Raw genomic sequence first — 25,981 nt, 5'->3', positions numbered from 1 at the left:
CAATTTTATCCGCTTCCTCATTTCCTTTAATGCCTATACAAGTATGAGCTGGAGTCCAACAAAACTCAAGGTACTTGAGCTGTAGTAGCAGGTAGAGAGCCATAAGAGCTTTAGAGGGCATTTCATTCTTAAACCACAGTAATATAGACATGCTTTCTAATTTCTCCTTTCCTTTGGTCAGTCGCTTAGCATCCACAATATCTCCCCCTTTCAGGCTATCTTTAATTTCTTCCATAGAAAATGAAATTGGAATTCCAGTGATAACTCCTTTTTTCCTATTGATGACATTCCCGGAATGTGTGAAGCTATTTTAGCCTTGTTCAATGTGTCTTTCTTTAAGATGATTTCCCTTTGCTCCTCAGACACTGCAAAAATCAACAGCTTCCCATTTCCCATGAAACGTGCATGTTTAATTTTCCCTATTTCATCTTCAATTGCTTTGGTGATATGTATTGGGTGTAAATGTGGCCCTCCCTTTTGTTCAAATACAACAATCACTTTCCATGTCTTTCATTAACATCTGATACTTATTCTTACTTCAATCTTTTTCCGGTCTACTTCTCTTTTTAACCGTGTCAGTAGATTCAACTTCAGATCCGCTATCAACTGTTAAAATCATTCATAGACTAAGACACATACATACACAACCAAACAAGTGAAAAGGTGAGTGCATGTGTTTATGCAAAGTGTTGCACAAGGCAGAGTCAAAAGTTTGTTGAAGGGGAGAAGGAGAGGTCTTCTTTTCACAGGGAGTTTTGCTTCAATCAGTTCACATGAAAAAAAAGAAATTGGCACAATGTATTCCTGCCTGTTGTTTTTGGTGAACGTGTGATGCCAGAACAGGAATGCCAAGAAGTGGTGCCATATGATCTCGCTTAGCAAGGGCTGGTGAGCTTGGTAAGAAGCGCATTTGGCAGTGTCAGATTTTCAACCAATAAGTGCCCAGCTCTTCTGGCAGGAAGACAAACAAAACAGCACTGTCAACAGGTGTCGTCTTGGGGGTTGTGTACGTGTGCGTGCTCTTGTGATCTAGTTTGCTCTTAGTCAAAACACAGGCACAAGACTTCATGGGAACTTCCTGGTTGTGAAGCAAGTGTGCATGAATAAGCATGTTTTGAGCAATGTGGGCTGTGTCTGGCTCCACCACTGCACAGTCTGAGAAAAGGAATGACGGAAGTTTTTCCATTTGTCACCACCCACGGCAAATAATAAAACGTGAGTCGCTCTGTCACCTTCACTCGGTTGAGGTGGACTTGCCCATAAACTACAGGGAATTACTCTTCATTTGACTACTCTATCCAGTGATATGGCAGGGGTAAGACATTCATGGTTTTATTCGCTCAGGCATTCATTCATTCAACCTTTATTTAATTCTCAGAAGTACACCACAGGTAGCCCTCACTGTCAATGACAATCACAAATAAAACAAGACAAAATGCTGTGAAACTATTTATTTAATTGTTATGGTAGGTAGCATAGCATATCATTGTAATTTCTCAAATGTAATGTATTGTTTTAATGCTGTTCAGAACATGTGAGAGAATACAGCAGAAATACTTAAAGTACACCAGCAATTTTCGTCTGGGACGGGACATTTGTTTTTACTTTTGTTTGTTGTTGTGACGACAGTTGTTTTGACAACTACAGACTCGGGTGGGGTTTTACCTTTAATCTTTACCTGTGGTGTGTACTTCACATTGCTTTCATCAGGGAAATACAAGTTAAATACATGACTTCCAGTCATCTGTGTTGTTGAAGTCATATAGCTACACTTGTACCTCTACATTTAGCAATGACGTCAGACCAATCAGGCCAGCCCCCTTAAAAAAGATATTTGGGCCTAAATGTAGCCAGTTTTGTGAAGTAAACACAGTCAAGTCATGCATGGTAAAACATCAGTTCATTTTACCACATTCCTAAATGTATGTCAAATTCAGATTCACACATTCGTCAGATCCTGTCGACATCTACATTTTTTTCCACTTAATGAGCTTGTTTTTTACCTCAACATCAAGCGGTCAGCTCTGAAGGAGAGCTGTACCTTGAGCCTGACACATATGAATGTGCTCTGTCTGGTTTCTCAGAGAGGATGGGCAGCGCCACCGCCCCTACCGTCCTATCAGAATGTTTGGAGTGGGGGGGACCAGCCTCCGAGCTACGAGGAAGCTCTCCAGGAGACAGAAACCCAACCTCTACAGGTAAACACATGACAGTGGGAGGAATTCATCATTTCCTGGCGAGATCTTTGGAGTGATAAGACACAAACAGACTCAACCAACCGGAATGTTGTGAATGACTCCAAAACTGGACTTTGAGCTAAAAATACATGTTTTGCTATGTCTATCTTGTAATAGAAACATACTTTAATCACCTCATTGAGGCCAAATGGCAATATTTCATAACTCTCCTTTTAAAAGGACATTATTCAAATCTGTTTTTCACAAACACCAGGCTGCAGCCCCACCAGTTGCCTCTGGCCTCAACCCACTTTATCCTCCCGTACCTGCCTATCAACCACCTGTGGCCTATCCCCCCGCACCTGCCTATCAACCACCTGGGCCCTATCCCCGCGCACCTGGCTATCAACCACCTGGGGCCTATCCTCCCGCACCTGGATATCAAACACCTGGAGCCCATGCCCCTGTACCTGGCTATCAACCACCTGGGGCCAACTCACTCCCAAGACCCCAAAGAAGAGAATCGCTTGAAGCTCAACGTGTCATGGTACAGTTCATAATGGTGACAATCCTGGAAATGAGCATTTTGTGTTTCATTCCTAAGCAAGGCTGGTTTGAAATTGTCTTGAAGAAATGTTTGTGTCATAGTCTTGCCAGGATTAAGCAAAAGAGTAGAAAGTGCAGTAGATGGCTTGGGGAGAATCAATTTCATACAGTACCCTGTAATTGGCAAGCTAAGACATAGCAAGATTGATAATTCAACAGATTATTTTTGTTGACTTTTTCTGACATTCTGTGGTGTATAATAGTGTGTATCAACATGGTGCAACCAGATATTATCATATAAACAAGAGTGTGACACTTTTGGTTGTCCATAAACATGAGGCACCATAAGCTTAGCTGTAGCAGTACAAATGTGGACACATTTATTTGACTACCGTATTATTATCATTTTGCTCTTACTTTTAACATTTCGCCTAAATGTTGGACAAATCTGGGGTTCAAATGATGTTAAATGACGTGGTTGTTTGGATACATAACTCTTATGAAGCTTGTTTTCCCCCCCCATCTCAGAGTAATGAGGAACTCATGTCGTGGTGGAGAACTGTGAAACGTGAGTGTCAAATCAAACTAACCTCCATCATCACTAACAAAAGCTACAGCGCCTCACCCGTGTGTTTTTATCAGTACGGTTGCGGAGAGTTGATGGATATTAGCTGACCACTAACACTGCAGAAAGTATTTGCATTGCATGTCATCAGGGCAATCACCACAAAGTCAAGTCCTATTAGGCCTCTCGTGGGGCGGACAGTTATCAACTCAGAAATGTGCATTTGTCAAACATAACACTCCTCACATCTGTTGACAACGATAAAATAGAGTTTTCTGATTGTCTTTCAGCGTGGGAGAAAATGGCACAGTCCCCAGACACAGAGCCTAGGTAGGTACCTTGTGGCTGTTGTTGAGAGTAAACTAGTCCATAGTATGTAATATATACATTCATTCATTTCATAAAAGCTTAAATTCAACTTGCAGTACTTTTTGATTATGTTTTCCCCTGAACCATATATAGAACCAATGAAATTCATACTGTTTCCCAATTTCTACCAATTAAGATCTACCTTCATAAACATGAATAGTAGTCATTAAATGCATATGAAATATATTTCACAAAGGTAAACAAAAGGTGTACATGGTAAAGCAAAAACAAAAGTCTCATATGACAATGCACACACATTCTCTCCGCCTGTCTCAGAATGTTGGCTAAGAAAGTCCACCGTGTCCAGCGAGCTGTTCAGCTGTTCAGGCTCCTCATGTCCACCCACGGAGTGACCCTGCAGAATCACATCGCCGAGATGGACAGGACCGCCGACCAGATCAGCAAGGCCTACAGCACGCTGAAGGCAGCGGGCGCCACCGGCGGCGCCACGAGGGCCGTGGGCAGTGCTGCGGCCATAACGGGCATCGTGCTGGCCCCCTTCACCATGGGCGCCTCGCTGGCCATCACGGCGGTGGGCGTAGGGGTGGTGGCGGCGGGCGGCCTCACCAAGGCGTCCATCAAGAACAAGGTGGCCATCAACCACGACAGAAGGGCGCTGGACGCCCTGGTGCAGGACTACCGCAAGAAGCTGGAGGACATGGAGAGCTGCCTCCGCTTCATCTACACGGGGATGGAGCGCGTCGGACGGAACAACCTCTCCATCTTGAAAGGCGTCGACATGGACTCCAGGCAGGTGTCCAGCTTGCTGCAGCTGTCCGGAGAGGTGGCCCAGGGGCTGGGCGCGGCGGGCAAGTCGTCTGACCTCCTCCGAGGGTTCGCGGGGGGCATCGGCACCTTCTACAGCAAGAAGGATAACCGGCTCCTGAAGAAGGGCAAGGAGAACAAGTTTGGCAAAACGCTACGCAAGGTGGCAGGACGACTCCAAACCACACAAGACGAGCTGAGTCGCGTTGCAGATTCACTTGGCAGGTTTTGATGTTACATAACCAGACGTAGGCACATTTAGAGGACTTATAAAAGAGTTGGCACTTTGTTGTCTTTTGTGGTATTAAAGAATTACGGTACGTGGCATGTTCCACAACAATGAAGTTAGAGATGAAATCCTGTTTCATCATAAATTAATCCTGAAATTGTTATTGTGAACTGTGATTAACGTGTTTCATATATCTTGACATAATGGAACATAACACTTTGTTAAATCAACACTGTTGCTGAAACAATGCAGTTGTTATGGCCCATGTACACTGTTACATGTACTTTTTATTCTACATTTTTTAAGTGTGTGAGTGGCTTCACATTGCCCTCAGATGTAGATAATGATTTTTATATATATTAAGCTATTTGAATTATACTATTATTACTGTGTAAATTAATGTGAATCAGTATGATTCCTGTGGGGTATACTACGAATCTCGTTGAACATAACCAGGTTTTCTTTGGATAACCTGGATTGCTAAAAACGAAAGTCGCAATCAGAGTTGAGTGGTACTACGAAACTCACTCAAGGATGAATTTATCAAACTAGGCTTTCAGCTCAGATCTGTGCGCGTTCTCGTGGTTGGGGTGACTTTGACCAATCGGGAAACGTGGAGACGCACAAGACAGCCTCGGTTAACCAACGATTACTTCCGCATTTATGAACGGCACAGAAATCTAGGGTGGTCTTTTTAGTGTCTAACCCATAACATCAAAAAATCGATGGTCATCAAATATGGCATGGTATGCACGTCCATAGTAGTGACATATTTGCACGCGCAACATAGTTAAAAGCGCCTTCGAGATTCAAAATGTTTGCAGAGGCGGGGCTGAACCTGTTCGAAGTTTGACAGATTAGCACACGTGAGATGACTTCGTTATCCAAGATAATGAATTGGTTAGAATTGGTCAGAGGGCGGTGATTTTTCACGATTTGAGCTATAACTAAGCACATAACCTGCTCCCGACCAGGTTTGGTTGCGAGCATAAGATACCATGGTGACACAGCGACGCTAAAACAAATCACCTTTCGTATGACAGCATACCCTGGCTTTGAGCGCAACATACCTCGCTAACGCACTAATCGAGATTCGTAGTATACCCCACTGAGAGACTGTTCCACTGTGCACAAACACCACTGTAAATAAACACTTTTCCTGCAACTTCAGCTGAGTTCAAAACCCGACTCATATTTCAGTCAAACTGTTTTGATAATTGTATGCATATTATGACATTGTTTTAGTACCTACTGTATGTCCTATGTAATACCTACCATACCTATGTCTTAGTGGCCATTTTGTGTATCTTTGAGCAAAGATAAATATCCTGTTCATGTCCTGTTTAATGACAGTTCCTTTGTAGACCTTATGCAAATGAGTGATATTGTCAACTCACTGAATCAAGGCCCATGTAAAAACAAATACAGCAACTAAAGGGTCTCAACACCAAGAACACCAAAGAGCTCATTGTGGACTTCAGGAAGTCTAAAGCTACACACACCCCCATTCTCAGGGCGGGGCTGAAATGGAGCGTGTCACAAGCTTCAAGTTTCTGGGTGTCCAGATCTCTGAGGACCTCCTTGGACCCTCATCACCTCCACTCTGATCAGGAAGGCTCACCAGTGTCTCTTCTTTCTGAGGAGACTACTGTAAATAAGGTCCACCTGTCTCCTCAGATCCTGGTGAACTTCTACCGCTGCACCATCGAGAGCATCCTCACCAACTGTGTCACAGTTTGGTATGGCAACTGTGCTGCCTACGACCGAAAAGCACTACAGAGGGTGGTAAAAACTGCCCAGCGCATCACCGGTTCCTCACTCTCCACCATTGAGGCCATCCAGGGCAAGTGATGCTTCCGTGCTTCCGTAAGGCGGCAGCATCATCAAAGACTGTTCTCGCTCCAATCACAGACTGTTCTGTGGGAGGCGTTACTGGTCTCTCTGCATCCGAACCAGCAGGTTCAGAGTTAGCTTCTTTCCTGCATCTGTCATTTTACTGAACCCTAGGTCTGCATCCCGGTGACAACCATTCCACTAAACTGCATTTCATTGTCTTTGTACTTGTACTCGGCACAGTGTCAATAATGTTGAATCTCATCTAAAATAATCTAACCTAAATGCAGACCATGACAACAATAGAGGTGACTTCAGTTCCATGCAAAAGTGAAAGTTCTGGAATGCACATACCATTTAATGACACCAACCCCTCCCATCAAACCCGTCTGTTGGGTGACATTCATTCTAATGTACCCCACCCTGGTAATGTGTGCTTGAAAGTGCTTCATATAAGTCATAGCCACACTATACACACTGACCCTACACTACAGGAGTCTGTCTACATCCTGCAGCATGGATCGTGTAAGTATACCTATTTGATTGCATGCATTCACTGGAAAAGATTAAGATGTCTGACTCATTCTCCAAGGTGAGTCCACTATCAGCATCTGGCTGGAGCGTTTTTCTGTTGTTTGCGCTGCAGCGACCTGTTCCAGCACCAAGGACACGCCGGCAAGTAACCGCGGTCAACCAACCACAGAGTACCCCGACCTCCCCTGTCTCCAATTCTCCCCGCACGTCAGAGGTAAACGCTACATCTGTGTTAAGTGCAGAGTACTGAATGAGTTGCCACATCACACATGATACTGTGGTAACCTGAAGTTGTTTGGGGGAGAAGTTAGACTGCTGTAATGTGCATGTTGTCTTTCCTTGTGAGCAGAGGTGTACCGTAATTTCCAGACTATTAGCCGCGGCTTATACATTGATTTTGAAAAATTTCATCAGCTATGAGGTTAATACAGGCGATTAATATGGTGTTAGTATGGTTTTGTTTCTTTTAATTTGCATAAAACACTGTCTTGCGCCGTATGCGGGAAATTACTGTAGTGGTAAGATAAGGTGGTAAACTATGAATTCTGTGATCACAGTAAGGTGGACTGTGCCATGCAGAATTGGATCACATTCACTTGTCTGGTGATGATGGAGGTTATTGTACAATTAGTATTGAGGGATCATAGAGTGTATTATATGTGATTTGTAATGTGAAAAGTTGCAATTAACTCTTGTGAGGGGTTGGATAAATGGTGTTTTCTTGCATTTAGCCTCCTTGCTTGTGAGGGTATAAAATACCAGGCAAATTTGAGAAAACACTGATGACTATCCTCCAACAGTATGAGAACTGTTTGCCATCGGCAGACAAACTGCATATGCAAGATGTTTCACTGGGGTGGGGTTTCAGCCAACCTTAATCAGTAATTGCAAACCATAATTCACTAAATTCATTTTAATAATAATAATAATAATAATAATAATAATAATAATAATAATAATAACATTTAAAGGGAAATATTGACCGTTTCTGAAGAATGTAAGGTAGCTTTACATTGAGAAGACCATTCCATACTTGTATCTACTGCACTTTTTGTCTACAGTTGACAGTCTCTCTGCAAGACTGTAAAATGTATGTTATCAGTGCTTAATTACTGAGCACATACGTGTAAGTGAGTAAGTGTAAGTTCTGTTCAACACTATGGAATTTATTTGATCTTGGCAGGCCACTGCAGGCAACCAACCACAGAGTGCCCCGACCTCACCTGTCTCCAATTCTCCGAGCACGTCAAAGGTAAACGCTACAACATCTGTCTGTATTGCACAGTGTCGAATGAGTTGTCATATCACACGTGATGCTGTGGTAGAGTTTCAATCATTTTTGTTTGGGGGAGAAGTTTGTCTGCTAATGGGCATGTTGTCTTTCCTTGTGAACAGGGGTGTAGTGGTAAAATAAGGTGGTAAACTATGAATTCTGTGATCACAGTAAGGTGGACTGTGCCATGCAGAATTGGATCACATTCAGAAATTGATGATGGAGATTATTGTACAATGATTACAACAATATCAGTGGTATTAGTATTGATGGGTCATAGAGTTTAATGTGCACATGCACAATATATATGATTATTTAGTCTTAATAGTTGCAATTAACTCTTTTGAAAGGTGGATAAACAGTGTTTTCTTGCATTTATCCTCCACTACAACCTTGCTTGTGAGGGTATAAAATACAGCAATAGGCAAACTTGAGAAAACACTGATGTTGCAATGAATATCCTCCAACAGTTTGAGAACTGTCTGCCACTGGCAGACAAACTGCATATGCAAGATGTTTCTCTGGGGTGGGGTTTCAGCTAACCTTAATCAGTAAGCCTATAATTGCATAATTCACTAAATTCCAGTTCAATTTAAAGGGAAAATATTGACCGTCTGGTGCACTCTGGAGAATGTATAAGGTACATTGAGAGGACCATTCCAGAACGTTTTTTTCTAAAGTTGCTGCAAGTTTGTAAAATGGTTGTTATCTGTTCTTACTGAATACATACGTGTGAGTAAGTTCTATTCAACACTATGGAATTCATTTGATCCATAATGCAATGCTGAACAATTCTCTCCCACTGTTAAGCCCAGTAACGGTCCCAAGCCCCCAGTTCCACCCAAGAAAATCCAAGTTGTGAAAGATTCAACTGAGCTGAACAAGGACGTGTCAGCCATCAGCATCTCAGACAGCTGCTCTTTTATCACCAAGGCAGCGGTAAGCTCATATGTTTTTAAATGCACACAAAATTGTCGCAGGAATGGATGAGTAATCTCCCCAATTTGTCACTTATGTGATGTGCTGATGTATTTATTAAGGCTGAAGTGTGGTCTTGGTGATGGGTTAAAAGGAACATTGAAGCACACACTCACACAGCCATCATACAGAAGTCTTGTCACGAGACCCATTCCATTAATGAATATGTTTTGATGTATGTCCTTTTTGTTCAGGGTTTGCGCTATCATCGACCTCCTCCCCCTCCACCCTCAAAAGCAGAGCCTCTAACCAGGAAAGAAACTACTGATGAATACAAGGTGGGTAGGGAGTGTGTGTGTGTGTGTGTGCGTGTGTGTGTGTGTGTGTGTGTGTGTGTGTGTGTGTGTGTGTGTGTGTGTGTGTGTGTGTGTGTGTGTGTGTGTGTGTGTGTGTGTGTGCGTGTGTGCGTGTGTGCGTGTGTGCGTGTGTGTTGGATGTGTGGTACTGTAACATCAACATTTCTTATTAAACTGTTTTTTTTATAGCTCTTTAAATATCCACCTCTCTACTCTTAGCCCACTGTGGAACCCAAGCATGTTGAACCAGATGAGCTTCATATCCGTGAGAAGGTAAGTGTGTGTGTGTCATAGCTGTCAACATTGAGTATTGAAAATAAGGGAGATTTCCTAGGTTTCTCACCCCAAAGACAGGAAAATGTCAACACATTCAACCATTCAAGGATTTGTTTCAAAATATTGAAATTGTGGGAAGTTTACAAAGCTTAGGCTAAGCTGTATGTTCATGTTTCTATGTTTCTCGTGCCCCATGCCCGTTTCCTTCCTCCCGATCAGTACACGGTAAAATAGTACACACACACTAGAGCACACCTACACAAGCGGAACAGTGGGCCGGTAACCCACACACACTAGAGCACACCTACACAGCCCTTAATCAGGCGCCCGGGGAGCAGTTGCTCAAGGGCACGTCCCATGGGTGTGGATGTAGAGCTGTTTTAATCACTCGTTTGTGATGATTGCTGACCACAAAACAGGCGTGGAAATCATTTGTGGGTAAAATAGTGTGCCATAACACACTAGATCCGTCTGTTATCTCCAAGGAATGAGGACATATGATTAGCCCATCAGACTGTCTAAAAATATGTGTCCAATCATATGTGTTTTGTTTTACACCTGTACACATTTTCCTCCCTCAAACTCATTAGGTCCATCACCAGAAATTCAATCTCTCACCAGTTTCTCCTAATAACGGAGAGCATCCTCTGAAAGGATTTAGCTACCTTGCACCATTTCCCTCTCCTGACATCCAATATACCAAGGAGGCTGATATGAAGGTAATTTACAAATTATTTGAATTTGGCAGACAGATAAAAAATGAATACGCAAACACCATTCAAAAAAGAGCACAACATGGTTATTGAATAAAGGCTTTGAGGAATATAAAACATTCCAAACACAAATATGTTGAAATACCAAAGCAAAATCATTTGGAGTTTGGGATGTTGGGGGTGGTTGTGGTGAGAACGTTTTCACAGTCTGTTAGTGCTGACTCCAGTGGAATGGAAATGTGCGATACGGCAACATGGCATTCAAGAGTACAGCAGGTTTATTTTTGTATACTGAAATGGATACTGAAAGTTTTTTATTTTCTTAAATTATGTGCTGATAGAATTGTTCTTTATATTTGAATTAAAAAAAAAAACAGGCAGGTAATCAATCCAAGGGGTTTTCAACATAAATGAATCAGTGATGTATTTTTTTTAAAAAGGTCACACAAGATCCAGGAGCGAAGTCTGGTCTTCAGGTGAAAAGATTTCCAGATCCTGACAATGACAACAGTTCTGTCAACAAGAAAAGCCACAATCAAGAAGGCCCTTACAACATGGCATGGAACTGTTTTATTGTTGTCTTATCTTTTTAAATATTTTTTACATTTTGTTAATTTACAGATACAGTGAGAAGAAAATGTATTTGATACCATGCTAAAGTTGCCTAAAAAGAGGAATATAAAATCATCATTTGACAATTGAGGCCTATTAACCTGTTTGATGCTCATTGAGCTCAATGCAAATCAAACAGGCTAATATAGGCAAACTGGAAAAAGCACCATGCCAATCTCTATGGTGAAGGGTATGTGATGATGTGGGGCTATTTTAATTCCTAAGGCCAAGGGAACTTTATCGGGATGCATATTATCCTGTATCCATGAAATAGCCGGCCTTTAAAAATAAAAATCTGCCTGCCCCTATGTTAACCCTATGTGTAAAATTCCCATTACATAGGGGGTCACATACTTCCTTCCCCTAGCATATAAGGAAAACATTTATTTATTTACCATACATTCTTAAATCACAAAGAAAATTGGTGTCCTTGGTGGTTTGATTTGTACTCGTTTTTTTTTTTTATTAAGGCGTTAAGATCAATTGTCAAATGATGATTTTATATTCCTGTTTTAGCATGGTATCAAATACATGTGCTCGTGCTCCCCACTGTAGATACAGAGCTATAAACTGTCCAAGCTTGCAGACATGTATGAAACATGTAGGCTATGTGGTGAGTGATTATTTATCTGTTTTGGTTGATGAAGGATAACAACGAGCTGATGCAGTGGTGGAACTCTGTAGAACGTGAGTTATTTTGAACATTTTGTGATCACTATAGTGAATGTTTTCCTCTGAGAGATATGTCTTTGAATAATAACACTCATCATGATTACTTGCATTTCAGCATGGGAAGAGCTGACAAGTGATCATCTGTTGTCAAAAGATATAGAGGCCCGGTATGTGGAAAAAGGTTGTACACTCATCAAGGGAGGTGAAGATGTTGCAGTTAGATTACTGGATTCAAACAGGTTTTTCTAGTTTTTAGAGTTCTGTGGAGTTTGGTAGCCTAACAATCCCTCAGGGTGTGAATGACACTTTCACTTTTCAGAGACATACTGTAAGTTCTATTCAATAACAGCTTATATTTTAAAATATATTATATTATATTATATTGTATTATGTTATATTAGATTATATTAGATTATATTATACAATTAGAAGGAAGTGTGTTAAAAGTACACTTTGTGTGTTAGCTCTTGGACAAAACACTTTCAATTTCACACCAATTGTGTGGCTGGGTGAAATGGGAAAGAAAGATTTCAGTAACAAAAACAAGCAAGCAAACAAACATGATACACTTTGTTTTTTGAGATAGCTGAAATCTGTCTTTCACCCAGAAAGCCACACAATTGTGTGTTGACGCTAAGCAGATGTGTCATTTTTAACACGTCCCTTTTTAAGTGACATTGGAACAGATTTATGTCCCCAAAGACATGTCATGACTGTTTATCATTGGGCCTAGCTCATCTGCAGCTGAACCATCCTTCTGCTCCTTCTTAGCACATTCAACAACACAGTGGAAAAGATCCAGAAGTCCTTGCATGTGTATGGCGCTCTTCTGACCGACCGCGGTGAGTCTCTTCAGAACCACGTCACCGAACTTCAGACTCTTGCTGACAGCATCGACAAGACCTCTCAGAAGGTGAAAATCGCCGCCATCACCGGTGCCACCGGAGCGGTCGGAGGTGCGGCGGCCGTGGCCGCCGTGGTCGGAATCGTGCTCTCTCCCATCACCTTGGGAGCGTCCCTGGCGGTGACGGCGGCTGCCGTCGGAGTCGGCGTGGCTGCGACCGGCGCGGCCACCGGGGCCTCGGCCGCCATCGCCAGCAAAGTCACCAACACCCAGGACCGGAGGAAAGTGGAGAAGATCCTGCAGGACTACACGAGCGAGATGGCTGACATCGAGCGCTGCCTGGCCTTCATCCAGGCGGGGACCGAGCACCTGAGGAGACACGACCTCTCCACCTTGAAAGGCGTCGACGCGGATGCCGTGAAGGTGGCCAAGGTCATGGAGGTGGCCGGGGGGACCAGTGGAGCTCTGGGGGCCACTAGCCGCTCCGCTGGCATCATCGAGGGGTTCGCAACGGGCATGGACCTGCTCTTCTCTAAAAAAGATGAGCAGAAATTGAAGAGAGGCAAGGAGTCCAAATTTGCCAAAAAGATACGCACGGTTGCCGTTGAACTCCAAAGTCAGCTGGGAGAGTGTTTTAAGTTTAAAAGCATGCTGGAGGAAAGGAGAAACAGCGTGCCTGCTGTAAACAGAGACATGGAGTGAAGGCTTTCACGGCATGCACAGCTGCTCAAATGTTTTCTGTGTATTTCCAACCACAGTTTTCAGGGGCCTCAGTAGGCCTAGTCCCTCCACTGCCTGCTAATAGTAGTTGATCATATGACTCGGTGAATAGACCCATAATCAATGTAATTCAGTTATCATAGGGAGAAGATACTATAAGCTTGGGGTGTTGATGTGTGTTTGTATACTGTCCAGGGGTTGAAGAAGATATTGCTGTTTGCTTAAGAGTCTATACTTCACATTGATTTATTTTCTGCAATGAATAGGCCCATAATCAAAACTAGGCCTAATAATTAAGCAATGAACAGAACAATAATAATAAAAAGTAATAAAAAAAATACACTCAATTTTTCATTTTTGTCATGATGTCAGTAGTGCATTGCAGTAGTGCATCCTCAGTCAGGATAACAGAAATGTGAATTGTATTTTTCAAAGTAGCCTACTGTTGAGTACTCCTACAGTTGCTTGTATCCCTTTTCACCGCTAGAGGGCAGTCCTGTATAATTTCTTGCAGAGCAGGAAAAATGTTGGTTTCTGAACATGAACCTGTTGACACTGGCATACAGTCTCTCTCAAACCTATCTGTAACTCAACTTCTTTTTTATGTTTTGCTTAAGGCCTTCTTAGTTAACGCCCACACGGCCGAATAAGTAGGCTAACAAGTGATATTTGGGAGTTAAAATAGTCAAAGTAAGTAGGGCAGCAGAATGGAGATTTCTGAAGCACGTTTTGAGTGTGCGTTCATTTACTAAAACAGAAGAATGTGATGATAGGCCTACTACGCCCAGGGCAAAGGAGCTGATAGGCCTGACCTTCACGTGCCAGTAATCTTTTAGCGGGTGTTCCACAGTTTACATTCAGCCATACAAATAGACCCGCCCTTGCCAAATTTGATATGGAATAAAGCCTAGGAATTAATTAGATTAAACAATAATAATAATTATTATAACTCACTGCAACAACTTTGACAGTAATCCTTGAAGGAAAATGTGTTTTAACTAAAGTAAGATAGGATTCAACTGCACTGTTGTAGCCAGGCCAATCCATATAGGGCCTATCTTGTAGGTTTAATAAACCTAATTTGCTGGCTATGCCTACTTCTAACTTTCGTCTATAGGCTACGCTTAGAAGCCTACTGGAATAAATAAATAACTAGATTAATAATTATTAATAACAGATTAATACTTTTAAATAAACTTCCTCTTACAGGAAATGTAAATATTTCCATGACCCACATCGCAGATAAGAGTTTTTACGTGGGTGGACGGACTACTTTGTACTGTAGTACTTTATCGTCTCCATAGTCGATGAACCAATCAAAACCAAGTATTGTGTTGCGTCAGGCGGATTTATACATAAAACATGACACTGGCGGAAGGTTATATCACTCTGTAATGCGTCCCTATATATACTCATGTGACGAATATCCGGGGCTCTTTCTACCCTGCACTCAAAAAAGACGATATCAGCATTCCGAGCTTGGAGCTCTCCCGCCCAAAATGGCAGTATAACGCGCAGCGGCGTCTTTAGCATCGGCAACCACTGCAGTGCATCGGCTAAGTGCACTGGCTTTATTTGGCATAATGGCGTAAGTAACTTTTGAATGTTTTCACGAATAGTTTACTGTGAAGGTCTCTTATTTGACACGAGTGTCTTAGCTTCACCGTGTCTAAAGGGAACTTGCCCGGTATCATTGGCCAACTTGGCTATGGGTAATGTTACAAGTAAAAATAGCGACTCTGTTTAAAAGATTAACTCTAACTTCGCTCTCTGCATTTTAAAGTCTGTTAACCAGAAACGTCGCAGACAAGTCACATCAGCTGATGAGATCTTAATGTTAATTCGGAAATGTGTGTTTCCGGTTCTCCAACTTGCCAAAGACCATGTTGCGTTGTCTCCTTAGCTACCGCTGACGCGTCTAGATATATTGTAACATTCACGTTAGCATTCTAGATCTGATTTAGCCGGATGTGTTTATCTCCTGTTTCAATGACAATAGCGAAATGACATCGTACAGCAACTACGATGTAAACAAACTTAAAGGGAAGTCCTTGGTTATTAACAAGACAACGTGGCACTTTTAAAATGGCGACCGTCCTCGGATCCCCACTGTAGTAGGTTGTAGTGGAAATGGCGGTAAGGACACATCCCCAGCTGAGACTCAAACTGTGGGCGGAGTCACCGGTCGAACCATGCCCAAATAAGGAAAGCTCGGCTTCTCGATAGGGCGGGGGTGATTTCCACATGACAAGTCTCCTTCTGTTGAACTTGCCTAGAATAGCCACACCGACAGTAGAAGTGAGAGTTGATAGTTTCCCCCTCTGCTTGAGTCTTTGCTATCAGATCTGCCCTGATAGACATACAGTTTTGTCTGAAAATGTGCACAACATGCTTTGCTCTCCTAGACAGGTGATTCTAAAGCAGCCAGCTGTTACACAAAAGAATACATGTGATGCCTTTGTGATGTGATATTGCTTCTGGCCATGCAATGCCTACATTGTTGTAGTTCACAGGCTTTTGAGTCCTCACTGTTCTCTTGCCCTCCTTGTCTCTCTCAGGTCTCCCGATGCAAAACCCCTCAGCTCTGCTGCCGTCGACAGCATACGACTCCCGCTCGACTTGTCGTCATCGAAACCTCTCCTCCTTGTGTCCCTGACCCGTAGCAGCAGTGATGTCGTCTCTGAGCTCGCAACTGGCGATGGTGGACGCGGGGTCCCTGTTCTTGGGGCCCTCGCTTCTGATGGATGACCCTCTTGGGCCCCTTCTGGACGATGAAGAGGAACCTCTGTCAGAGGGGTGTGCTTCACCCCACTCTTTCTCTTCCTATGCTGACTCTTCCTCCTCCTCCTCTCCTTTCCCCTGTCTCTCTCCCCCTCACTCCCCTCCAGCCCTACTGGGATCCAAGGCCGACCTGCTTCCTTCTCTGCCGTGGCTTTCAGCCGATGAGCTGCTGAATGCTCACATAGACGTAGAGAATAGCAAAGGTGAGCGCCCACCATCTCCATGGTTCAATCAAATGGGCCTATACTTAGTCTGATGTGTAAATAATTAACAGCTTTTGTACAGTATGGCTTCCATTAATTAGATTATTCAGAAGAGGAAGTGCTGTCTAGCGAAGCTGTTGGAACGTACAAGGTGGTTGTCCTCCTTCATGGTCGGTAAATCTGTCTCTGTTTTATCATTTGCAGAGGATGCTTTCTCTGGAATGGACTGGATGTCTGAGAAGATCGACCTCAACGACCTGGACCTGGAAACGCTCATTGGGTCCTACGAGTCACCCAGTTCTCCGGAGGAGCTCCTGGCCTCCCTGGAGTCCCACATGGATCTGGGCTTGGATCCGCTGCCCTTCCCCGACGCCTCCGCCCCCAGCGACCTGGCTCTTTCCCTGCTCCCCGAAGACCCCATTCCTCCCGTCACTATCCCCCTCCCAGAACCAGAAGTAGTAGCCACCGTTCCTGAGCCTGCTGCCCTGGAAATCGAGATCAAGTCGGAGCCCGCCTCTCCCCTGCCGGCCACTTACACCCTTGAGTTGGGGAGCGAGGTCGATATCTCGGAGCTGGAGAAGGTGGTGTCCCCGGTGGTGGCTGCCGTGACCCCTGATGCCCTTCAGGCCCCCAGTATCGTCCTCTCCCTCTCTCCAGCCCACATCGTAGTGGTTCTGGCCAGCCCCAAGGAGGAGCTTAGCTCCATGCTCAGCTCTTGCGAGGAGCAGTCAGACAGCGACAGCGGCATCGGCTCAGTCGTCGGTTCCCCTCCTCGCCAGGCGAGCCCACCCCCCTCTCCGAGGCCCGGCGGTTCCTCCAGAACGAAGCCCTATTCCAAGCCGGACCCAGACACCGCCGACTCTCCCGTCGGCGGCAAGGTGAAGACCGTGTCCGGGGCGCCCAAGGTGGTGGAGAAGAAGCTGAAGAAGATGGAGCAGAACAAGACCGCTGCCACCCGCTACCGGCAGAAGAAGCGCGTCGAGCAGGACCAGCTCCACTCCGAGTGCACGGACCTGGAGAACCGCAACCGTGAGCTGGCGGAGAAGGCCGACTCGATCAGCCGTGAGATCCAGTACCTGAGAGACCTGCTCGAAGAGGTGCGCTCTGCCAAGACCCGCAAGCCCAAGGGCAGCACGGCCTAGAACCAGCAGGGGAAGACGAGGGGATTGTAGAGATACTCATGTGTGGATCTGGGAGATTGAGAGTGGAAGCATCAGTATGCTGGTCTCCCAGTCCTGCATTCATCCCCTTGTTGTCACCATCAGTTGGTAGATTTGTGTCCACATACAGCTCTTGTAATCAAGATGATAGACATAGTGGCGTAACCTAGTGGAGTAATTTGACAGATAACCCTGTGATGTTAGAATCTTGAGTAACCCATGTTAAGTGTAAGCATTCACAGTAACACAAACATACATGAACATCCTCCTAGCCCCTGTAGTCTCATTTCATTCAGTCTTTCCCTCTCCTACTTTCATCTGAGAAGCAGCTGAAGTCCTCACACGTCCAGTAAGGGGCCTAATGATAATTGTGAAATTGTTACACACTGAAATCCTTCAGTTTTTTTGTACATAGGCTTAAATGCTTTTGTGTGGATTTTATTTAATATTCTATTACCACTTTCAGGGCCATGTTTTCCGCGTAGTTGTGTTGGCTTGTATAATGCTATATTGTTTTCTATTAAAGCTTTATTGAAATGCAGTTCTTCAATTTGTGTTGGCTTTTCTTTAATATTGTTGTCAGTATATTGACAAGTGGAAAAATCAAGTTACGGTGCCTTTGACTAAGGAGAGATTACACGGATCTCCTGAAACACATATATTTACCCATGTGATGGCCCCCAACATAAACTACCAAATGCAAACGTGTGACTGGTGAAATGGCTTCCATCGGGATCCCAGACTAGGCTACATCATTTCCTTCCATCTGTCATTACAGCGTCATAAATACCTAGAATGCGGGCCTTGTAGAGAGCAAAGCATTCGCAGACTGAACAGCTGTTAAAACGCAGGGGCATCCCCTACCACCCCTTTCCTTTTATCTGTCCCGTTCCCAAACAGACCCGTGTGAATAACGAGTGTGTACATGTGGCAGGGGAGTGAGAGCTGACGCGATTTAAAATCCAGCTGTTCAAATTTAGCAGCTTGGTGGGGGTGGGGGTTGCAGTGTGGCCTGTCAGTGATCACATTTCGCCTACAGATAAGGCGCCCACTACTACACATGGGCCTCTTGAGAGTAGGTCAAACCAGACTCACGCCTCGGCTAGGACAGATATGCCTATTTCTTGCCCTGGACATATTATTAGCACTGCACTCTAAATAAAATCGTCTTAAAATTGAATAATTAGACATCTTTCTAAAAAAAATATTAGCAACCACACATTTTCAATCAAATGTGCATAAAACAACTAATTATTTGAGCGGTTTCAAAAATGGCCTTTTCTTGTCAACCGGCCTATAGGGCTCATCTCTAGGTGTAGCATGGCGCCTAGTCAGGTTTCTAAGGCACTTCAGACGACTCACAGCAGATTAGAAGACGCCCTGTGACCTAGTTCTGAGGATATATACAGCACCTTAATCCCCTCAGTTACTACAATCGGCAAACCTCTTGAAACAGTGTAGGGAAAGTAATTATCTAATTTAGAGTGAAACTGGTCTCTTGACTATAAATGCGTAGTCACATGCCTCTTTCAAAGCTAGACAGCCTACAACTGTCCAAAATCGACTATTCGTGCTCTGTTTAGCCCTCTGACGTACTACAACACAAAAAAGTCGACTATTTACGCTTGCTGACCCCTTTGCCAAATTGTTTGGAGAGAGGTTATTTGTTCAACAGCTTTTAGTCCAGCTTTGTGACACTCTTGTGCAAAAATGGCTTGCCCACAAAGCAGGAGCATGAAAGCGTCAGCTGGAAGAAGTCCATTTAAAAATAGAGTAGAATATATACTTTTTTGCCGGTTAAGCAACAAAAAGACAAGGCGAAGGAAGGACACTATACAGCGCGTGGGGCTGATACCAACATTGCAACATTGTAGCTTGGAATGTGTCTTATATCAGTAGGCCTACATATGAAAATTCGTCACATATTTGAAACATTGTATTACTCCGCTGAATTGACCAAACTTTTTTGTCATCTCGTTTCCTCATTGGGTCCAGACGCCATCTGGCGTTTGTTTAACGTATCAACATTTGTAAATTACCCTACTTCCGATCACGAGGTATGTTCTATAGTAGCTAAACTCATGTTGAAGATTTTCCCAGTGAGTGAAGGGACTTGACCAGTGTGTCACTGTCAGATACTTGAATATCTTTGATGATATTTGCAAGAATCTTAAGAAGGTAGGTGGTTCCCGTCGTCACGCAAAATATTTTGGCTGGGAAATGTTAGTCAGTGTTAACGTTAGCCACAGGGCTAAGTGAACCATCAATTTGTGTAGCATTAACTACTACTCTAACGTTATGATTGTCGTGAGGAAGTTGAATGTTAATATAACAGCTTATTTTGATATTGTGTCACTTGTGGGCTTGAATAATTTTAGACAGACTTTTTTTTTGACTGTTCAAGTCATACGTGGCTATGGTGTTGTGACTTCTCAGAAAAGATAACCTTTAGATTACATCTAGCCTCTACATAAACTCTTTCTTGGAACCATAACTTCCTCTCTCATGTTCTCTGTAAACAGGATGGCAGCATTAACCACCACCGTCCCTGAGAGACATGTGATTTGGGAGGCAGAGCAGCTCGTGGCCTTCCTACACCCTCGCCCCTGGACCCTGGGGACCACTGTGGTGACCCTGAAGACCAACGGAGGCCCGAGTAGTCTCTTCGAGCTGCCTGAACCAGACTTCATCACCATGATGCTGGGAGCACGGCTGGTGGGGGCTCTGCTGTGCGAGCGCCTCCGCGTCAAGCGCTGCGCCCTCGTCCACTGCCCCGGCAGGTCGGAGCGGGGTCCCCCGCAGCTGCGCTTGCTGCCCCTGCACGGTCTGGAGGCGGACTGGAGGCCTCACCTGGCCGCCGAGGAGGACTTCCAGCAGCACGACCCCGGCTACTGCAGCTCCAAGAGTGGCCCGCGGTGGGACAGCGCACGTCTCGAGGAGATGCGCGGCCGCATCCGCGCCAAGCTTCCTGCGCCGGAGGCCCCGCCCAGCTACGCCTTCTACGGCGACGACCCGGCGGACCCGGGGCTGTTCCCGCGGATCGTGCGCGGCGAGGAGCAGCAGTGGCGCGTGTGGGAGGACGACGGGCACGTGGCGTTCCTCACCCCCTTCCCCAACGCCCCCGGCCTGACCGTGGTGGTGCCGCGGCGACCGCTGACCAGCGACATCCTCCGGCTGGAGGAGCAGGACTACAGGGGCCTGGCCCTGGCCACGCGGAATGTTGCCCGGCTGCTTAAGGCGTCGCTGGGAGCGCGAGCCGTCGCACTCATCTTTGAGGGCTTTGAGATTGACTACGCCCACGCTAAGCTCATACCACTGACCCAGCCTGAGGCCGACGGAACCCACTGGGCCCCCAGCCCCCCTTCAGAGTTCTGTGAGATTTACCCCGGCTATGTAACATCGGCCGACGGCCCTCTGGCCAGTCCAGAGAGCCTTCGAGAGATGCAAATCTCACTCGCAAAGGCCTAGCAGAGGAAACCATGTCGTTTGCATGGCCTCTTATTAGAGATCACTATCACATGAAACATTTCACAATATTTTGTATGATGTTTAAACATAAAAAAGACTTGTTTAGTTGCAAGTGGATTTGTATTCATTTGTATGCTTGATCCAATTGACATGTGCCTTCCACGCTGCCTATTTGCCTATAGTGGGAACATGTTGAGTGAGTCAGGAGAGGGCCGTAGGCAAATACCAGAGAGGTTTATGAGCATGGCAGTGTAAACCATAATTCCAACGTGGCGCTTCCTTTAGTTAATCCTTTTTAACCTTTGAATCAGTTTCTCGTTAAGGACGAAGATAACACATTTATTCCACGTTGTACATTGATACGGTTTGCAAAGATTTGCAACAAAAAAAAAACCTAACCCCATGTACAGTACCTAACCCTCACCTAAATGTTTTTCATGTGAGTGTGTTATAGCTGCCATGTTCTGGGCTTGCTGCTGAGCCCTGACTCTTCTGAAACATCTCCCTCCTCTGCTCGCCCACGTTAAGCTCCCCAGGCAAATCCTTAATCAAGGAACAAGGGCCTCTCTTTTTGGAAATACCACTTGGCTTAAGTCTCACTGTAAAACATGATTTTTTCCCCCCTCTCCTTTCACCAGTGGAGGGGTGACTCATGGTGGATGTAGTCTGTTTCTGTACAGCTCTGTCACAGGAGGAGAAAATGGAGAGGCACTGTGCTATTTTATCCACTCCTCACATCCTTTTTCTCTGTCAGAGCTGGTCATGTGTTTTGCCAGCTTCTCATTTCAAAGAACCAACTCACTGTTCCTCGTAACCAAAGAGAAACCGCTCCTCATTACCCTGTACAGAGAGTAGCAGCAGCATGTCTGCTATGTGCTCTCCAGTGCCTTATTTAATCTGGCAGCCTTGATCATCTTATAGATGTGTTATACTGTAAAAGAGCATATAGAGTATAAAGAGTTATACTGTAACATCACTAAAGCCTATGCTGGTACTTTATACAGAATTTACCCATAGCACTTACAGCTGAATCAGCTCTGAACTGTGTGATCTACAACACACTAGGTCTTGTCTGACCTCATCATATGTTTCATATTGCAGAAGGATTCCGCATTGTATGCCTCTGGAATACCAGTTATGTTGTGCCCAGTAAATGGACTCTGTAAGCAATCTGTATACTTTGTTCTCCGTCCACTCAATCATTCCTTTACCCATGTTCACCTTACATTTTATACGTTGTTAATTAAATGCAATAAATGTTGCTAATACTACGTCTGTAGTGGATTTTGACTGATACTGGTTGCCCTGTTCGGCCACTAGAGGGCACAGTCGATTAGAGGAGACCCACTCTCTAAAAACAAATGGTTGATTGTGTATCACTTGCCACTCCGAAAGTAGCTCCTACATGTGTGGAATGCAACATTTGAAAGATGATGTAGTTGAAAGACAAAGCTTGAAGGGTTTTCAGTGTCAGTTTATTAAACCATACTATTAAATCATACAGCAGCCGAGAACGGCAAGTTATTTTGATCCTGAATTCTGTTTGAAGTTTGAAGACACAAATTATAGAGGCCCCGAACCTGCCTTCACATTATTTATCTCATCCTCTGCTCTCTGGGGTATTCTGTATTTAATTTTGCATCGTCACTCTCTTCACTAATTGCATCTTTTTAATTAATTATGTTGTGTGTGTGCGTTTTTTTCTTCTTCACACAATTACTTGGTGTGTGCACCATCTGCAGCCGTTACCCCAGTGCACCGTGGCTGGTTACTAATGACTCTCTTACCTTTTTAATTACAAACTGTATTAGAGAGTCGTTAAGTGACTAATTACGGAGGTGCGAATGGGGCACCCTGACGGTGTAGGGCTCTAGAGAAACCGCCTCGCGTGTGTCCGAGCAAGACAGGAGGGTGTAGCGAGGGCTTCTCATGACGGGTAAACAAGCCACAAGGAGAACAAGCAGCAGCACAGAAGGAGAGCACAGTGAAATGGTGTTGTGCTTTCAAGGTGCCCTCTGAGAGCGAGAAGCAAGGTGAGGACTCTGTTTTATTTTTTTTCTTGTAGGTTGAAGCAACTCTCCATAAACAGTGTTCGGAACTGTGTCTTGTGTTCTGTGGACTGTATATGAGTCGCTGTTCTCAGAGCAATGTAGAGACCTCGTGACTCGAGGGAAGCCGGCATTTCTGTTGTGTGGGTGAACACCGTGTACCAGCATCAATTAGTCTCCTCCTGAGGGGTCCTGACAAAACATGCAATAGCTCAGAACACAGTGAGTTTGAAAAGCTACAACTGTTACAGAGATGGATATTCTAACGTTTGAAGGAATGAATGAAAAAAAAAAATACATTGAATGATTGTGGGTTGTAAAACCTGTACATCAGACTAATCGTCGTTTTTGTCAGTGTGTGTGCTTCCTCTACGCAGGGACTTCGCTCGGCTTCTTCTGGGGACTCTGGAAACGGCCGCAGCAGCTCAGCTTCATCTTGCTGAGGTAGAGCAGCGGCTCGATGCTGCAGCTGAGGTCCATGATGGAGAAGACGGAGATGCTGATGTGGCAGCGGAACGCCACGAAGGTGTAGTACGCCACGAAGGGCATGGTGGCCACGGGCGGCAGGTAGTTGCCCACGATGATGCCCATGACGATCATCACCATGCGGAAGGCCTTCTTCTTCACGGGGTTCATGGTCTCCTTGCCGGCCACCGACTTGCGCAGCGCCCAGATGATGGAGACGTTGCAGAAGACCATGACGGCGAAGGCGAAGAGGATGACGCCGCTGAAGTACTCGGTGGTGCTGCGCACGCCCAGCAGCGACTTGGTCAGCGCGTAGGCCAGGATGAGCCCCCACACCAGCACCGTCACCGCCGCCCGGACGCGGTTGTCGCGGATGCCCGTGAAGAGGATGGGGTGCACCACGGCGACGTAGCGGTCCAGGCAGATGCAGGCGAGGAAGAGCGGCGCCGTGTCCTTGACGCCGTAGGCGAAGCGCTGGAAGTACCAGATCTGCTCGTTGTCCAGGACCATGCGGTTGACCATGTCGATGGGCGTCATCAGGCAGAAGTAGGCGTCCAGCACGGCCAGGTTGAAGATGAAGATGTCCGAGGTGGAGCCCTCGCCCTTCTTGGTGGTGGCCACCATCCACATCACCAGCATGTTGGTGGGGAAGCCCACGGCCAGGTTGAACACCTTCACGCCGAAGTAGAAGACGAAGCCGTACGGCGCCACGGCACACACGTCGTACTGGTACCAGGGCGGCCGGCCGGAACCGGACCCGGGGCTGGTGCTCTGGTTCAGGCCCACGGTGAGGTTGCCGAGCGTGAGGTTGCTCATCGTGAGGCTCTACAAGGTGGGGCAGGTGATGGGAGTTCTGCAGATGAGGGAAAAGCACACGGTCACATGAAAATTCACGGAGTCACATAAAGCTACGAGGGATTTTGTGACAATGCTCTCTTTATATTACAGAATCCAAAGAAAGGTTTCAAGATTGGTTGAATAAAAGGAGAATATATATAAATGTATATTAAATAGCAACTTTTGCAAATAACACATTTACAAATAATAGATCAGAAGTTTTTAGTCGCATTGTATAGCTTTTGATCATCATTGCTTTGATCATAATTTTTACATAAATGCTGAAATATATTAGTACAAAAACATAAATAAATGTATTTAGCATTTTTGTCCAAAATGTCATATCATGGCGGTCATAGTCATGAGAATAGGCTGTACTTGCCACAAATGCTGAGAACCGTCTCTCCTCTCCTCCTCCTATAAGCCAACGTCTTCGGACTGATGAGTGGTGTGTGGGGCCCTCTGAGTACGCATCCAAAATGGGTCCCTCTCTCAGTATAGCTCTGCCTCACCTGGGGCCTCTCCATATAACAGCAGCTCAGTGGGAATAACACGACGCAGGACCCCAGCCAATCAGTGTTGTTTATTTGGAGCCATAACATGGTGGGCTCTGCCGTTTCTGTGCCACGATTGGTCAACGCTGTCTTAGTAGGACGTGAGTGGTTGGGGTGGGGACGGGGGCCTGTGGGGTCCAACGACTGTTTGGGATCAGTCCGGTGGGGCCAAGCCATGACGAAGGTGTGGATTAAAGACGAATATACCTCAAGGCACGCCATGTGCTTCAGCCGCTGTATAAACAGGTGATGCAAGTTGGCACTTGGGTGCAGGAATGAGCAAATCTTCTGTAACCTCTTACACATGCACTTACTGTACGGTACCTACATAGACCAACTATGCGCTGTGTGGAGACCTGACTTCAGTAATTAAGCACCATAAATAACATATGGAATGCTTAGCATACATAGGGTTAAATGTTGTGTAAGGATTATTTGCATTAGCCCATCTAGCATCTATTTACATGATGCATCGCTTACACAACCTATTTTATTAATCGCTTACAGATTTGTAACTGGAGAAGCACACAAATCATGACTCGGAACACGAAAACATGCATCCACATGACAACTCAATGATTGTGCAACGAAACAATAAATGATCTGAGACAAAACAGCAGAAGCGAAAACAGCAGCCGCGTTCCCATTTGGAGCCTAATTATCTAATTGGCTATTATCTTAATGCACAATGCAGCAAATCACTCAGTAGAAGAATTCAATTTCCAACTGATATGTTTCCCCACTGCCCATCTGCAACAGTGCCACAGCCAGACGGCAGCCATTATACACCTCGTCCTCTGTACACACTGACATGACTGTCACGAATCTGGCGTTTCGTTATTTAGACAGACAGACAGACAGATAGACAGACAGACAGACAGGATATCACACACAGTTACTTATTTTTCATACGTTTTCATTATTACTCGGTGAGCTCACCCAGAGAGACCCTGTATCACCTGACTGCACACACTATACGTTGACCTCCAGGTGACCGCACCGCTCATCTCTGCTCCTGCACTAAGGCACCTATTGGCTCTGCTGCCATTTGTCCATCAGTGTA

The 25,981-nt window shown here is 45.0% G+C and overlaps 5 protein-coding genes across 5 annotated transcripts; 4 read left to right on the top strand and 1 right to left on the bottom strand.

Moving 5' to 3' along the window:
- Positions 1–1,190: 1,190 nt before the first annotated feature.
- On the top strand, positions 1,191–5,821 carry LOC134093798 (apolipoprotein L domain-containing protein 1-like). The gene is made up of 6 exons (XM_062547054.1): positions 1,191–1,315; positions 2,085–2,198; positions 2,452–2,724; positions 3,252–3,291; positions 3,579–3,618; positions 3,934–5,821. Exons 1-6 carry the CDS (start codon positions 1,307–1,309, stop codon positions 4,652–4,654), a joined length of 1,197 nt encoding a protein of 398 aa, XP_062403038.1. The 5' UTR covers positions 1,191–1,306; the 3' UTR covers positions 4,655–5,821.
- Positions 5,822–6,898: 1,077 nt separating this feature from the next.
- On the top strand, positions 6,899–13,686 carry LOC134079892 (uncharacterized). Its single transcript, XM_062536017.1, has 11 exons — positions 6,899–7,009; positions 7,131–7,232; positions 8,202–8,270; positions 9,102–9,230; positions 9,464–9,547; positions 9,785–9,838; positions 10,432–10,560; positions 10,995–11,111; positions 11,814–11,853; positions 11,954–12,005; positions 12,610–13,686. Exons 1-11 carry the CDS (start codon positions 7,001–7,003, stop codon positions 13,382–13,384), a joined length of 1,560 nt encoding a protein of 519 aa, XP_062392001.1. The 5' UTR covers positions 6,899–7,000; the 3' UTR covers positions 13,385–13,686.
- Positions 13,687–14,836: 1,150 nt separating this feature from the next.
- On the top strand, positions 14,837–18,087 carry atf4a (activating transcription factor 4a). Its single transcript, XM_062547043.1, has 3 exons — positions 14,837–14,990; positions 15,961–16,386; positions 16,591–18,087. Exons 2-3 carry the CDS (start codon positions 16,074–16,076, stop codon positions 17,526–17,528), a joined length of 1,251 nt encoding a protein of 416 aa, XP_062403027.1. The 5' UTR covers positions 14,837–14,990; positions 15,961–16,073; the 3' UTR covers positions 17,529–18,087.
- Positions 18,088–19,446: 1,359 nt separating this feature from the next.
- LOC134093782 (uncharacterized) lies at positions 19,447–22,286 on the top strand. Its single transcript, XM_062547031.1, has 2 exons — positions 19,447–19,724; positions 20,069–22,286. Exons 1-2 carry the CDS (start codon positions 19,699–19,701, stop codon positions 21,012–21,014), a joined length of 972 nt encoding a protein of 323 aa, XP_062403015.1. The 5' UTR covers positions 19,447–19,698; the 3' UTR covers positions 21,015–22,286.
- Positions 22,287–23,431: 1,145 nt separating this feature from the next.
- On the bottom strand, positions 23,432–24,343 carry LOC134079509 (G-protein coupled receptor 35-like). The gene has a single exon (XM_062535597.1). The coding sequence runs from the start codon at positions 24,341–24,343 to the stop codon at positions 23,432–23,434; it is 912 nt and encodes a 303-aa protein (XP_062391581.1).
- Positions 24,344–25,981: the final 1,638 nt, after the last annotated feature.

The sequence above is a fragment of the Sardina pilchardus genome, chromosome 1 (genome assembly GCF_963854185.1).
Source record: "Sardina pilchardus chromosome 1, fSarPil1.1, whole genome shotgun sequence".
Classification (NCBI taxonomy): Eukaryota; Metazoa; Chordata; class Actinopteri; order Clupeiformes; family Clupeidae; genus Sardina; species Sardina pilchardus.
Note: the sequence above shows the minus strand (reverse complement) of the source record. Positions and strands in the feature narration are given on the sequence as shown.

Bases quoted from the DNA above. Each gene is read 5' to 3' on its own strand.
- atf4a (XM_062547043.1), top strand. From the start codon at position 16,074: ATGTCGTCTCTGAGCTCGCAACTGGCGATGGTGGACGCGGGGTCCCTG. The intron at 16,387-16,590 runs GTGAGCGCCCAC...TATCATTTGCAG, and splicing joins AGACGTAGAGAATAGCAAAG to AGGATGCTTTCTCTGGAATG.
- LOC134079509 (XM_062535597.1), bottom strand. From the start codon at position 24,343: ATGAGCAACCTCACGCTCGGCAACCTCACCGTGGGCCTGAACCAGAGC.
- LOC134093798 (XM_062547054.1), top strand. The intron at 2,725-3,251 runs GTACAGTTCATA...CCCCCATCTCAG, and splicing joins TTGAAGCTCAACGTGTCATG to AGTAATGAGGAACTCATGTC. The intron at 3,292-3,578 runs GTGAGTGTCAAA...ATTGTCTTTCAG, and splicing joins GTGGTGGAGAACTGTGAAAC to CGTGGGAGAAAATGGCACAG.
- LOC134093782 (XM_062547031.1), top strand. From the start codon at position 19,699: ATGATATTTGCAAGAATCTTAAGAAG. The intron at 19,725-20,068 runs GTAGGTGGTTCC...CTCTGTAAACAG, and splicing joins TTTGCAAGAATCTTAAGAAG to GATGGCAGCATTAACCACCA.
- LOC134079892 (XM_062536017.1), top strand. The intron at 8,271-9,101 runs GTAAACGCTACA...CCCACTGTTAAG, and splicing joins ATTCTCCGAGCACGTCAAAG to CCCAGTAACGGTCCCAAGCC. The intron at 9,839-10,431 runs GTAAGTGTGTGT...CAAACTCATTAG, and splicing joins AGCTTCATATCCGTGAGAAG to GTCCATCACCAGAAATTCAA.